Source organism: Adiantum capillus-veneris, chromosome 24 (assembly GCF_014529385.1).
Source record: "Adiantum capillus-veneris isolate H3 chromosome 24, ASM1452938v2, whole genome shotgun sequence".
NCBI lineage: Eukaryota > Viridiplantae > Streptophyta > Polypodiopsida > Polypodiales > Pteridaceae > Adiantum > Adiantum capillus-veneris.
In genome coordinates, this window is record NC_140954.1 from 40,141,358 (window position 1) to 40,153,687 (window position 12,330).

General features: G+C 44.8%; 1 protein-coding gene across 3 annotated transcripts in view; it reads right to left on the reverse strand.

Annotated features, from left to right (window-relative positions):
- The window catches only part of LOC147426249 (uncharacterized), a 36,270-nt gene extending 24,216 nt beyond the window's left edge, over positions 1-12,054 (reverse strand). The window contains exons 1-2 of one of the 3 annotated variants that reach the window (XM_086498052.1): positions 11,693-12,054; positions 11,337-11,472 (exon numbers count right to left, since the gene is read on the reverse strand). In XM_086498052.1, coding sequence (XP_086354178.1) covers positions 11,337-11,472; positions 11,693-11,868 — 312 coding nt within the window. In that variant the 5' untranslated portion in view covers positions 11,869-12,054. The remainder of the gene's footprint in view (positions 1-11,336; positions 11,473-11,692) is intronic. The other 2 variants (XM_086498051.1, XM_086498050.1) reach the window with 2 other exon arrangements.
- Positions 12,055-12,330: the final 276 nt, after the last annotated feature.

Sequence of the window (12,330 nt, forward strand, 5' to 3'; positions counted from 1 at the left end):
ATAGTTGGTAGAATTCTCCAAGGCAAAGTAAATGGCCCCTCCCCAGCCCCAGCCCCAAAGCGCAGAGAGAGAGAGAGCGCAATCTCGAGGCCCATTCTCACAGTAAGATATTCTTGTGAGCATTGTTTGAACTCGGATGTCAGATGCCAGGTTGAGGCAGAAACCCTAAAAGCTTAGCATGCACTCTCTCTTTCCCTAAAATCGGCATTAGTCGACTCCTGTCTCTAGCTGACTCTCTCTCAGAATAATAAATGCTGACTGATTTTCTCTCCAAAAGCTACGTCACTAATTGTAGGTGGACTAGTCACTAACACTACGCTAAACAAAATGTTTTTATTGTCACTAGAGAGCATTGCCCTAAACTTGTCATTCATACCTCGGGCAATGATTCACGTCTCCTACTCAGGTTAACTCCGTGCTTTAAAAAAGCAAAATGTTACCGGCAAGCCACTCGCGAGGGGGTGAATCAATAGCAAACACCTCGAAACTTGAAAATAGTTGATACTTTTAACTTTAAAACAATTGAAGTCGAGACATCGTAGAGCAGAGTTACTCCACCCAAATGCATTGGCCCCTAAGTCAGGAGCCCCTTTCGGTACTACTTTAAAATTAATAAGTCACTGAGTACAACTGTCAGGGAGTCCACTCTGCAGCTGTGCAACCATGCACTAATCTCTTAGAGATGACCCCCAAGGCACACTTTTATAGGCACCACGGCCAAAAGCAAAAGCTACAGAATCTAGTGCCCAAAATCAAGCAATGCTAAAGACATGGCACCCCAAAAAGCCTTACAAGTCAATACTTTCAAAACCTGCCGTGGAAAAGCCCTGCTTTTTGCCACGTCAACTACCCACAATCCGCGGTGCGTTTTATGGCGCACATCAAGGCAGGTCTTTTGCTGCCACGTCAGTCACACCATCAATTCGGAAGACCTCTCTCTCTCTCTCTCTCTCTCTCTCTCTCTCTCTCTCTCTCTCAAAGCTGATTTGGGGGATTATGGAATTATACAGGGTCAGTAGTGGGGCATGTACGCACTCCAGAGGGGTTATCTACATTAGTTCACTCCACCATCGGGGTGAAGCAAGGCTGCCCGCTCTCTCCTACTCTATTTGGTGTGTATGTGGATGAGGTTTCTGACTATATTGAGAGAGAGGGTGATAGAGGTGCACAGTTGGCAGGGACATGGATTCCACTATTGTTATAGGCTGATGATATTGTGTTGATCTCCAACTCTCCGGAGGGACTGCAACGTTGACTCCTTCTTTGCTTGGTCAAGAATAGTGGACTTTTGACTTATGTCCCTTGTGTGTCGCCAAATGTCCTAAACTCTTCATAAGTTATCTCGTTTGGCACTCTACCTCCCTTTGAATGTCCTCTGCTGAGATAGGGTGTAAATTCTTGACATCTTTCAACTTTGCTTTTGTCTTCATTGCCAGCTTTAAATTTGGGTTGGTGACATCTTGCCACCATTCGTAAGCTTCCATCAACGGTTGATCTGTATATGCTTACATATAGAGAATCCTTTGTGAAGATAAGAAGTCAGTTCATCAAGGACTTAACCTCCATTTTCCCCTTGACATCCATAAAAGTCAAATCATCTTATATAGGTTCTTCAGACTGAGCCTTAAACTCTTCCTCCTCGACCTACCTTTCAACATTCGATTCTTCATTAACTTGATCCTCTTCAATTACTATATCAGATTTTTAGTCAAAATCTCTCTACTCCATTTCTAAGTCGGTTTTGTGAACCCTGTCAAATTCTCTATCAAAATCCATGATGTGTGCGGCAAAAGGTCCGACTGGATCCTGCGGAGAAGAAGAATCGGTTGAAGCTCTCGTACCACTATAACCGGAAAGCCACTCGTGAGGTGCTGAATCAACAGCACACACATCAGAACTTCAAAACTGTTAATATTTTAACATTAAAAGAATTCGAATCTAGAGCGGAGTTCTCTACCCAGATGCACTGGCCCCAAGTCAAGCGCCCCTTTCGATAATTCTCTTTCTCTTATATTAATAAGCCACTGACTACACGGAGTCCACTCTGCACCTGTGCAACCATGCACTAATCGCTCAAAGAGACCCCCAAGGCGCACTTTTATACGCAATATAGCCGAATGTAGCGCCCAAAAGCAAGCACTTCTGAAAACATCGTACCCCAAAAGGCCCTACAAGTTCATGCTTTCAAAAACTGCCGCCCAAAAGCACTCGTTTTTGCCAAGTCAACTGCCGACGATTCGTGGCACATTTTGCGGGGCATACCGTAGCGGATTTTTCACTGCGTACAATCTGCCACGTCATCAGTTCGGTAAAAATCAGAGGCCGATTAGTTATCACATCATCAATTTGTGACACAAAAGGTCATATGGCCAAAATTCATTAAGTGTTTTGGTCAAGTGAGAGGTGGGCAATTTGTTGTGTTGTTAATATCCCCGAAGGAAGGCAATCAGCCATCACTGTGTGGGATGTTGTAATTGACTTAGACACTCCAAGTCAAGAATCTACCGCGACACCACAAGAATTCACTTCAAAACAATCCACAATTCACAATTGATTCGACACTGGCCCGGTGGAGTTTCGTGCCTAGAGATGTCGGTATTTCTTTTTGTATTAATCTGCAACTTAAAGTACAAGTGAATGGGAGGCTCTCACTCTCAGACTCTGCTTCCAAATGCTCTAAGAAGTGGGAGGCCTACCCACTTATCTAAAGGTTACAAGGGATGCCCAAAAGCAAAGCCCCAAAAGCTTCAAAGTTAAAAGCCCTCAAAAATAAAGCAAGGCTCTCTCTCTCACACAAGCTTTACTTGTAAAAATTAAAGCAACTTAAAGTACAAGTGAGTGGTGGGAGGCTCTCACTCTGCTTCCAAATGCTCTAAGAAGTGGGAGGCCTACCCACTTATCTAAAGGTTACAAGGGATGCCCAAAAGCAAAGCCCCAAAAGCTTCAAAGTTAAAAGCCCTCAAAAATAAAGCGAGGCTCTCTCTCTCACACAAGCTTTACTTGTAAAAATTAAAGCAACTAATAAAAAACTCTCCTCTTGGGTAGAGTTTTACGTAAGCCAAAAGCTAGAATTAACGTAGCCAAAAAGCAGCCCCTTTTCGGTACATTTTCTGCCACGTCAGTCTAACGCATTTTCAGCCGGATGTTGTGTTGCAAATGGCGGGAGTCCGTACACTCCTGCCACGTCACGTTTCACCAAAATTCGCGGGACTGTCCATGCTTGAAGGAGTGTGTGTACACTGGATAGCCAGCAACCATGTCACCAGTTTGTGACATACCCCCCTCTTGAAAGCATTGTAATCTCCCTCGTTTACGCCTGCAAAACAGACAGAAGCCATAAACTGTCTTAGCAGACACTAACTGTTAGTACCGACACACTAGGAACACACATCTAGCACATGATATCAATCGACAATCACATCACACGACATCACATGACAAATCACATTCAACATTCATTCGGATCTCAGACCATGATTTATCGGCAATGCAATTAGCAATCGCATCTAAATCCACTCAGGACCTCATAGATGCCCGATTGACTAATCCCTATTGCAACCATGTCTATCAAGATCATTCATACTAAAATGTTGCAATCATTTCGTCTATCAATTCCTGCACTTAAACAAGTCAAGAACAAATCAGGATCATATTATCGGGAATTTCAGTTGGTAAAGTCATACAGTGGAATACTGTCAGCTCTCAGTATCCCTGAAGCTCAAAGAGACATCAGTGACTCTAGTATCAAAAATCAAGGCATTTTGTTGACAAAGGAGCGGAGTAACTCCCCTCTTGTGCATACCCACTGCACCAGATATCCAGCCAAGCTGAATTCGGGGTTCCATTTGGAATAGACTATGCTAAACCAAAAGCTTCAAGGTAAAGTTTCACAATCTGAGGAGTATTTGCTAGGTCCTCCTCCTCCATCCACTTCGCATCCAATGCAGGATAGTTCTTGAATTTAACCAAGAACCTCCTTCTCACTTTACCCTTAATCTTTCTATCCTTATGTGTCAATATCTGTTCTAGAACAAGGATCTCCTCGTTTTCTTCCACTTCGGGTTGCTCGTCAGGCTCCCCATCTTCGGCCACATCGCCTTTAAAAGGCTTCAACGACTCACATACAAAGCATTGTGAATCCTCCAAGTGTCGGGCAACTTCAATCGAAGGAGACATCATTTATCTTCTCGGAGGTCTGGAAAGGTCCATAGTATCACATACCGAGCTTTGGAAAAAGCCTCTCCTTTCCCTTCTTCTTTCTTAGGCGTGCCTTCTCAAAACGTAAGAGCACCAAATCGTTCTCCTTCAATTTCAAATCGCGACGATGGTGATCAGCTGCCTTTTTCTATCTTTCTTGAGATTTCTGCAAAGTCTCACGGACCTTGGCAAAAGCCGTGTCCAAGTCTCCCGTGTAATCATCGGCTTCAAAAATCTTATCTTTCGTGCTTAGGAAGAGTGGAACCTTCATAGCACCTTCAATAATCTCAAATGGCGCCTTTCCCGTCGAAGAGTGTATCGTGTTGTTGTAGGCAAATTCCACCAAAAGTAAATACTTTTCCCATTGAGTCTTCTGATCCGAGATGTAAGACTTCAATAAATCTAGTATCACTGAATTGGCAATCTCAAATTGCCCGTCAGTCTGCAGGTGGAAAGATGACAAGAATTGCAACCGCATGCCAATGTTCTCCCAAATAGCCTTCCAAAACAAACTCGTGAATTTGGGGTCCGTGTCGGAGACAATCGTCTCGGGCATGCCATGTAATATGAAGATCTGGGCCACAAACAGTCTTGCTTAGTGATCCGGCTTGACTGTTTTCTTCACTGGAATGAAATGAGTCTGCTTGCTAAATCTATCAATAACAATCCAGATACCATCGTGACCACTTTGTGTTCTCGGGAGATCAAAAATGAAATCCATTGCAATACTTTCCCACAGGCGAGTGGGTATGGACAAAGGCTGTGACAATCCCTGTGCTTTATGCCTGTCAAATTGACCTTCTGGCATACCACGCAATTGCGCACAAACTCGTCCATATCCTTCTTGAGTCTCAGCCACAAGAAGTATCTCTCCACCCCTTTCAAGGTGGTAGCAATGCCACAGTGACCCATAAAAGGTGGACAATGGCATTCAGTCATAACCTTTTCCCTCAGCGGCTGTGTAACGCACAACATGGTTTTCCTCATCGAGTAGCCATTTCGAATGGATATCCCGCTATTGTCTCCCCATCCCGTATTCGTGTGAAAACGTCTACAAAATCTGTATATGTGGCATACTGATCGACCATATCCTCGAAGCTCCTATGATGTATCGCGGAAATAGCGAGAACCAACGGCTTCCGAGACAAAGCATCTGCCACCAAATTCTTCTGTCCCTGAACATGGACAACCTGGAAGTGAAATTGTGACAAGATGTTCGCCCACCACATCTGCTTTTCCGATAGCTGCTTCTGTGACAAGAAGTAGCGTAAACTCTGATGGTCTGTGAAGACAGTAAAATCTGCTCCGAGTAGGTAATGTCGCCACTGAGTAAGAGCATGGATAACCGTCAAAAGCTCTTTCTCATAAATCTGTGCTGTCAATTCCGGCCTTGAGAACAATCGGCTCTCGTAGGCAATGACATGGCCTTCTTGCATTAAGACCGCACCTAGACTACGACCACAAGCATCACAATATACTTCAAATGACTTTTGCAAGTCCGGCAAAGTCAAAACTGGTCCTATAGTCAATTTCTCTTTCAATGTCTGAAAGGCAGTCCCTCTGTGGGTCCCCACGAGAAAGGGACTCCTTTCTGTGTCAAGATATGCAAAGGGGAAGCAAGCTCTGCAAACTTTCTAATGAACCGCCTGTAGTATGAACACAAGCCCAAGAAGCTTCTAACTTCATGGACATTCTTCAAATCGGGCCAATCACAGATAGTCTCTATCTTGGCCGGGTCCATCTGCACTCCTGCTGCTGACACAATGTGTCCCAACAAGTGTATCCCTAGTAGGAAAATTTCACTTTTCTTCGCATTAATCACTAGCTTGTGATCTCGTAATGCCTGAAAGACCTGAAGCAGATGTTCTCTATGTTTTGCCTCATCCTTGAAGAAAACACTGATGTCGTCAAAGAAAGTGCCAACAAAAAGTCTGTACTCTCGAAAAATCATGTCCATCATCCGGTTAAATGTCGCAGGAGCATTGGTTAGGCCAAACGGCATCACCAAAAACTCAAATAACCCAAAAGTCGTCCAAAAAGCTGTCTTGTAGACGTCTCCTGACGCGATTCGGATCCGATTATATCCGCTTTTCAAGTCGATCCTGCTAAAGCACGAGGATCCCTGTAGTTGGTCAAGTATATCATCGATTCTAGGAATCGGAAATCTGTTCTTGATGGTGATTTTGTTGAGAGCTCTATAATCGATGCACGTTCTCCAAGATCCGTCTTTCTTCAAAACCAACAACACTAGAGAACAATACGATGAAGTTCTAGGCTGGACAGACCCTTTTCCAAGAGGTCTTTCACTTGGTTCATAATTTCTTCGTTCTTGGCTCACCTCACACGATAAGGTGGCCAGTTCGCTCGTGTGCTTCCAGGTATCAGATCAATGGTATGATCCTCAAAACGAGCGGGTGGTAACTCACCTGGTGTCACAAATTGCTGACGTGTCAAAAGCCCTGAAGAATGGGGGCAACTTACATATGCCGGCCGAGGGGCCTAAACCCTAAGAAGAACAAGTAGCAGAAGAAGAAGAAGTCCTACCAACTTATGGGGACCCCATCCGATGGGGCCCCAGTGACATAAAGGGATTAAAATAAAGCAGGATTCACACACACTCGCGCAAAGTTGACGACGTGGCAATTGTACGAAAGTTCTGAAAATTACATTGGTTGATGACGTGGCAGGCTGTACGGATTTTCGCGTTTTGCGTTGGCAGCTTTTGGCATTGCTTTTGGGACCAGAAGCTTTTGATTTTGAAGGCTTTTCACTATAACTGCTTTTCGGACCAAGGGCCTTAAAATATGAGGTTAGGGCTCATTCTCTGGCATGCTTCCTGGAGAAGGTGCAGAGTCTGGAGTACTGGCTTGTATTGTGTTGATACAATATAAAGAAATGCCGAAAGGGGCGCCAAGGTTTGGGGCCAATACTCTCTGGGGTGGAATGCTGCCACTCCGGGTCGCATGTCGTCTCTCTCTTTCATTTCAGTTGTTATTGAAGTACTAAAAGTCTGTTTAGTCTGTTCTTTTCTATTGGCGCGTGGTGCCCGTCTTATGACACCTGGCAGGCCCTCTGAAAAGCAATCGGCATGAGTTTGGAGAAACTCTTGACATTTCAGTTGTTATTGAAGTGCTAAAAGTCTGTTCAGTCTGTTCTTTTCTATTGGCGCGTGGTGCCCGTCTTGTGACACCTGGCAGGCCCTCTGAAAAGCAATCGGCATGAGTTTGAGAAACTCTTGGCGTTCTTTATCAAGTTCAGACATATTTGTCCTATTCTCATCATTCATCTCTCTCAAGAAGATCCAATAAACAAACAGACTGGATTTCATTAATTTTGAAATGGCCGAAGCCGATACAATAGGGACAGACTCGCCCTTAAGTTTTACATCAAGTACAATGGCTCTGCCCTTCTCTATGGTCAAAGTCGCTTTTCTCGCCCGATAGTCGACCATGGGATTGTTCTTGTGGTAGTAGGGAATTCCCAAGAGGACATCACAACCTTCCAAAGGCATTATGTAGAAGTCCTCATGCCCCAAATACCCTTGACAATGCAACCGAAGTTTGCCAATGGCAGGTGTAATGGCTATGTCCCTGCCAGGTGCCGCTAGAACTGCCTCTGCTAGTGGTCCCATCCGATCGGTGGTGATCTCGAGCCGCGCCGCCAATTCAAGTGAAATGAAGTTGTCCTTCGCTCCTCCATCAAAGAAGATCGGGGCTTCTTGGTCTTTCACTTTGCCCCAAGCTCGGCAAAGTTCTGTACTCTCGTCCATCGTGCTTGGGTCAGTACCCACGCAATCTGGAACCAGTCCTGTTTTCATCTTGCCTTTTCGTCCACGTTCCTCAGCTGCTCTCGAACCTTCAGGCCTGTCTTCGTCCTTGTCGTTCTGTTCTTTCGGTGCCTTTTTAGGGCACTTCGCGGAGATATGCCCAGTTTCCCCACATCCAAGGCACTTTCCCTCTTTGATGTAAAGAGCTCTCTCTTGAGGAGTGAGTTTGGGTCGTGCATCCTTTTCTTTCTTTTCTGGGGTGCTCTTCCTCTTTCTACTTTCATTTTTCGGAGTCTGTGCGGTCCTTTGCGTCATGATTTCATTTGTGGGGTAGGTCAAACTGCCTGAGTGAATGGCAAAACCCCATTTCGCATGACTTATCAATTCCTAAATGGAATCGAACTTTTGCTCTAAGCAGTGATCTCGAATCTCTGTAGCAAGACCCAAGGTAAACCGCTCAATCTGTTCTTTGAACGAGATCTTCTTAAATGAAGAGGCTGGTAGAAAAGAGCTCCAGAATCTCTCGCAATATGCGTCTCCAAAGTATCCTTCTTGGTCATCCGAAGATGGTTCCAAGCAATTCGTATGTCGCGTTCGTACTCTCGAGTTAGCCCGGAAGACATAAAAAAAGCCTTTTGAATTTCAGCCATTTAACTGGCGCCGTCTTGTTTAATAGAAGCGTGGACCACCAAGTTCGAGCATTTCCCTTGAAGTAAGAGGTAGCCCTCTGAATCTTGGAGTGCTCTAAGTAACGCACTCCAGAGAAAGCTATGTCAAACTGCTGTATGAAAGACAAAGCCTTCGAAGCATCTCTATAACCAGAAAACGTGTCAAATTTAATTGACTCTCCACCTTCCTTAAACTCTCGGACTTTCTTGCTTTTATCGTCCAGAAAGTCATACTGGTTGGTTTTGAAAATTTCTTCTTCTTTTTTGCATAAAAGCTGCTGTCATCAGAGTCCAAACTATCTGAAGACAAGTCCTTTGTAGAACTGTCAACCATTGGGCGAGATTTAGGCTTCTTTGCCTTTTTCTTGCTCTTTCTCAAGCTTTGCTTTTTGCTTCGCTTTTGCCCTTTCAGTCTTCTTCGCTCGAGTCAAAGGAGCTAGAAGAACTCTTAGAAGAAGAAGAAGAACTGGTACTTCTTCAAATCGAACACGCTTCTTCTGCTTTCTGGCCGACGCAAATGTAGACTGACGACCCAAATAACCCAAGAAGTCAGTTCCTTTTTTCTGCTTTTTGTCGGGCTTTTTTGCTTCGTTCTCCGCGTCAAAAAGCTGAGCAATTCATGCATCAACCACCTCTTCTAATTCTTGTTATGTATACATCCTTGGAAGGTTTCTTCAGTGCCGGTTTGAGGGGTGGTTCTATGGTCTGCCGCCACTGTGAATGCACCTTGTCGAAGAAGGTCTGGCTCATAAATTTTGCAAATTTCGGGTCCTTCGCAAAATTTAGCGTCGTCGATCAATCGTCGACGCTCCACCTGAGTAGGCAGAGGCAGACCATACTCCTCGCGTGAATCTTCGTCGTGATCTCTTTCCGCATCTCCGGATGTAAAGAAAGTCGATTGATCTCTGCTTGAAGCCATAGGTACTGCGTAAAAAGGATCGGATTTCTCATAGAAGAGAAATCGGCCGTGCTCTGATACCACTGTAATTGACTTGGAACTCCAAGTCGAGAATCTACCGCAACACCACAAGAATTCACATCACAGTTCACAGTTCACAATTGATTCGACACTGGCCTGGCGGAGTTCCGTGCCTAAAGATGTTGGCCCCAAAGACTGGCGCCCCTTTCGGTTTTTTTTTTTTGTATTAATCTGCAACCAAAGTACAAGTGAGTGGGAGGCTCTCACTCTCAAACTCTACGTCCAGATGCTCTGAGAAGTGGGAGGCCTGCCCACTTATTTAAAGGTTACAAGGGATGCCCAAAAGCAGAGCCCCAAAAGCTTCAAAGTTAAAAGCCCTCAAAAATAAAGCGAGGCTCTCTCTCTCACAAGCTTGCTTGTAAAACTTAAAGCAACTAATAAAAAACTCTCCTTGCGTAGAGTTTTATGTAAGCCAAAAGCTGGAATTAACATAGCCAAAAAGCAGCCCCTGTTCCTCACGTTTTCTGCCACGTCAGCCTGGCACGTTTTCAGCCGGATGTTGCGCCGCAAATGGCGGGAGTCCGTACACTGCTGCCACGTCAGTGTTTCACGGGAACTCGCGGGACTATCCATGCTTGAAGGAGTGTGTGTGTGTACTGGACAGCCAGCAGCCACGTCACCAGTTTGTGACAGATGCCAAGCTTTAATCTCCGCAAATACCTTCCATGCACTACACAAACACAAGGAAATGGGAGACTTGCAGCTGCGCAAGGGTGTCATGTACGCTGGCTGATCTGCTTCCCTTCTGATATTTGAGTTCCATGAGAGTCCCCTATGAATGTGGAGTTTTACACCATACATTCATGCACATATCATGCCATGCTAATCCGAACGGTGCGAAACAAAAGGCATGAGTGTTTACAGATGTAAACTATGCTTGCTCTGCAGTTTCCTTCTAGTTTTTGCCTTTCTTCAACTTAGTTATTTGTTTCCCCTTGCCTCAGGGTTACAAAATTCTATTCTTGTTTTTGCCTTTCTTCAACTTAATTATTTGTTTCCCCTTGCCTCAGGGTCTCAAAGCTAGAATTTTGTAAAGGTGAAAACAGGTCCTCCTGGGCCAATACCATAGAAACAATCTCTTTCCAAATAGTAATACTGAGTTGCCCATTAGTAATAAGAAAACAAATAAAAACTAGAATACCTTGCAGGCAATAGGGTCCGGTAAAGGCTTTATTCATTCAAGACTGAGGTCTCTTGATACTCTTCTCCTCTCTTGTTTGTGCATAAAAAAGATTGTTCTCTTGTTTGTGCTTAAGAAAGATTGTTCACATCGCCTATGTAAATTGTGCGACTAAATTGGAGTCAATGAATAAACCAAATATGGCTCAAGGAAGATGATATGGCAACATTTGTGAGTTGACACATACATGATACTAGCTGGTCCATCCTTTTACCATGATTTGCTAGCCTCACAATGGGCAGCGGAGGATGTCACATGCACACCAGCTCTCTGTGACATATGGGCATGCTCCACCTACTTCAAAAGTGAATGAACTGAAATCGAGAAACCTTACAAGATGGATCGCAGAACCTGCGAAGGTTCCCTGGGGGAAGCTAGCCCATCCTTGGGTGCAACTAAACACTTACTGGATGATTGATAACAAACAGCAACCAAGAGTTTAGTATTAGCAAGAGGCTGAAACTTGCTGGGTCCCCACTGAAAAGAAAAATGGCATGCCTCGTTCCATCGAAAGAAGCTTCATCCAAAGACACGAAGAGCACCAACCTGGATCTTGAAGTAGACAAAAGCGCGAAAACCCCCAAAACCAATAAGAGCTGCTAGAGCTGTACCGAGTGTCACTGAGGAGGCAACCTCATCTGGAAAAGAGGATGCAACAAGCACAGAAGAAGATGCTCTATCTCTGCATGCGATAAGAAAAATACTTGCTTGGGACAAACATTCATCGAAATGTGTGTGTGTGTGTGTGTGTGTGTGTGTGTGACGTTACTAAAAAAACTGTGTGTGTACGCGCATGCAAGTGCATTGGAGAATAACAGGTATGCATGCCTCGCATTCCGTGTGCAGTGAGTAACCGCGCGCGCGCGCGAGAGAGAGAGAGAGAGAGAGAGAGAGAGAGAGACCTGGAATGTAGAAAGTGTCTTGTCCCGACAGGCGAATACATGCGAGAGCTGCGAAACGAGTTACTCGAGAAGGAGAGTAGGCAGCTACGAGACAAGGCATGAGTCTGCTGGAATGGATGGGAGTATACCGCAGAAGCTGATAGCAGCCTCGGACCAAGTTCCTTGGTGGCAGCCATTGCAGAAGATTTGGGCTTCTAAATAATCTCGAGAATTTAAACATCATTTGCCATTGATTTGATGATTCAGTAGGTTGGATTCATACGAGGCCTAGGCAAAGCACAGCCACCCTTTCTTTGAAGGGTCTCGGAGGGCTAGAGACAAAGTGAGGGAGTGAAGGGGGATCGAGAGGATGAGGCCAAGAGGGGGATCAAGGGAGAGGTAGCATTTTGAACGCTAATTGCTCATGTGTGTTGATCGACATGCAATGTGCTTACATCTTGTCCTAGATGTCATCTCGTGGAGAGCATTAATTGCACGATACGTTTATGTAGACGTAGGGCCAAAACACTTAGGGTTGTTTTCACAAGATGCGAAGCCAGAGCCTCTATCCAAATGAAATCATATATCCATGCAACATGATGAGATTGCTTGGAAATGATTTAATCAACATGTATGTCGAGCGTGGCGCACTTAGACGA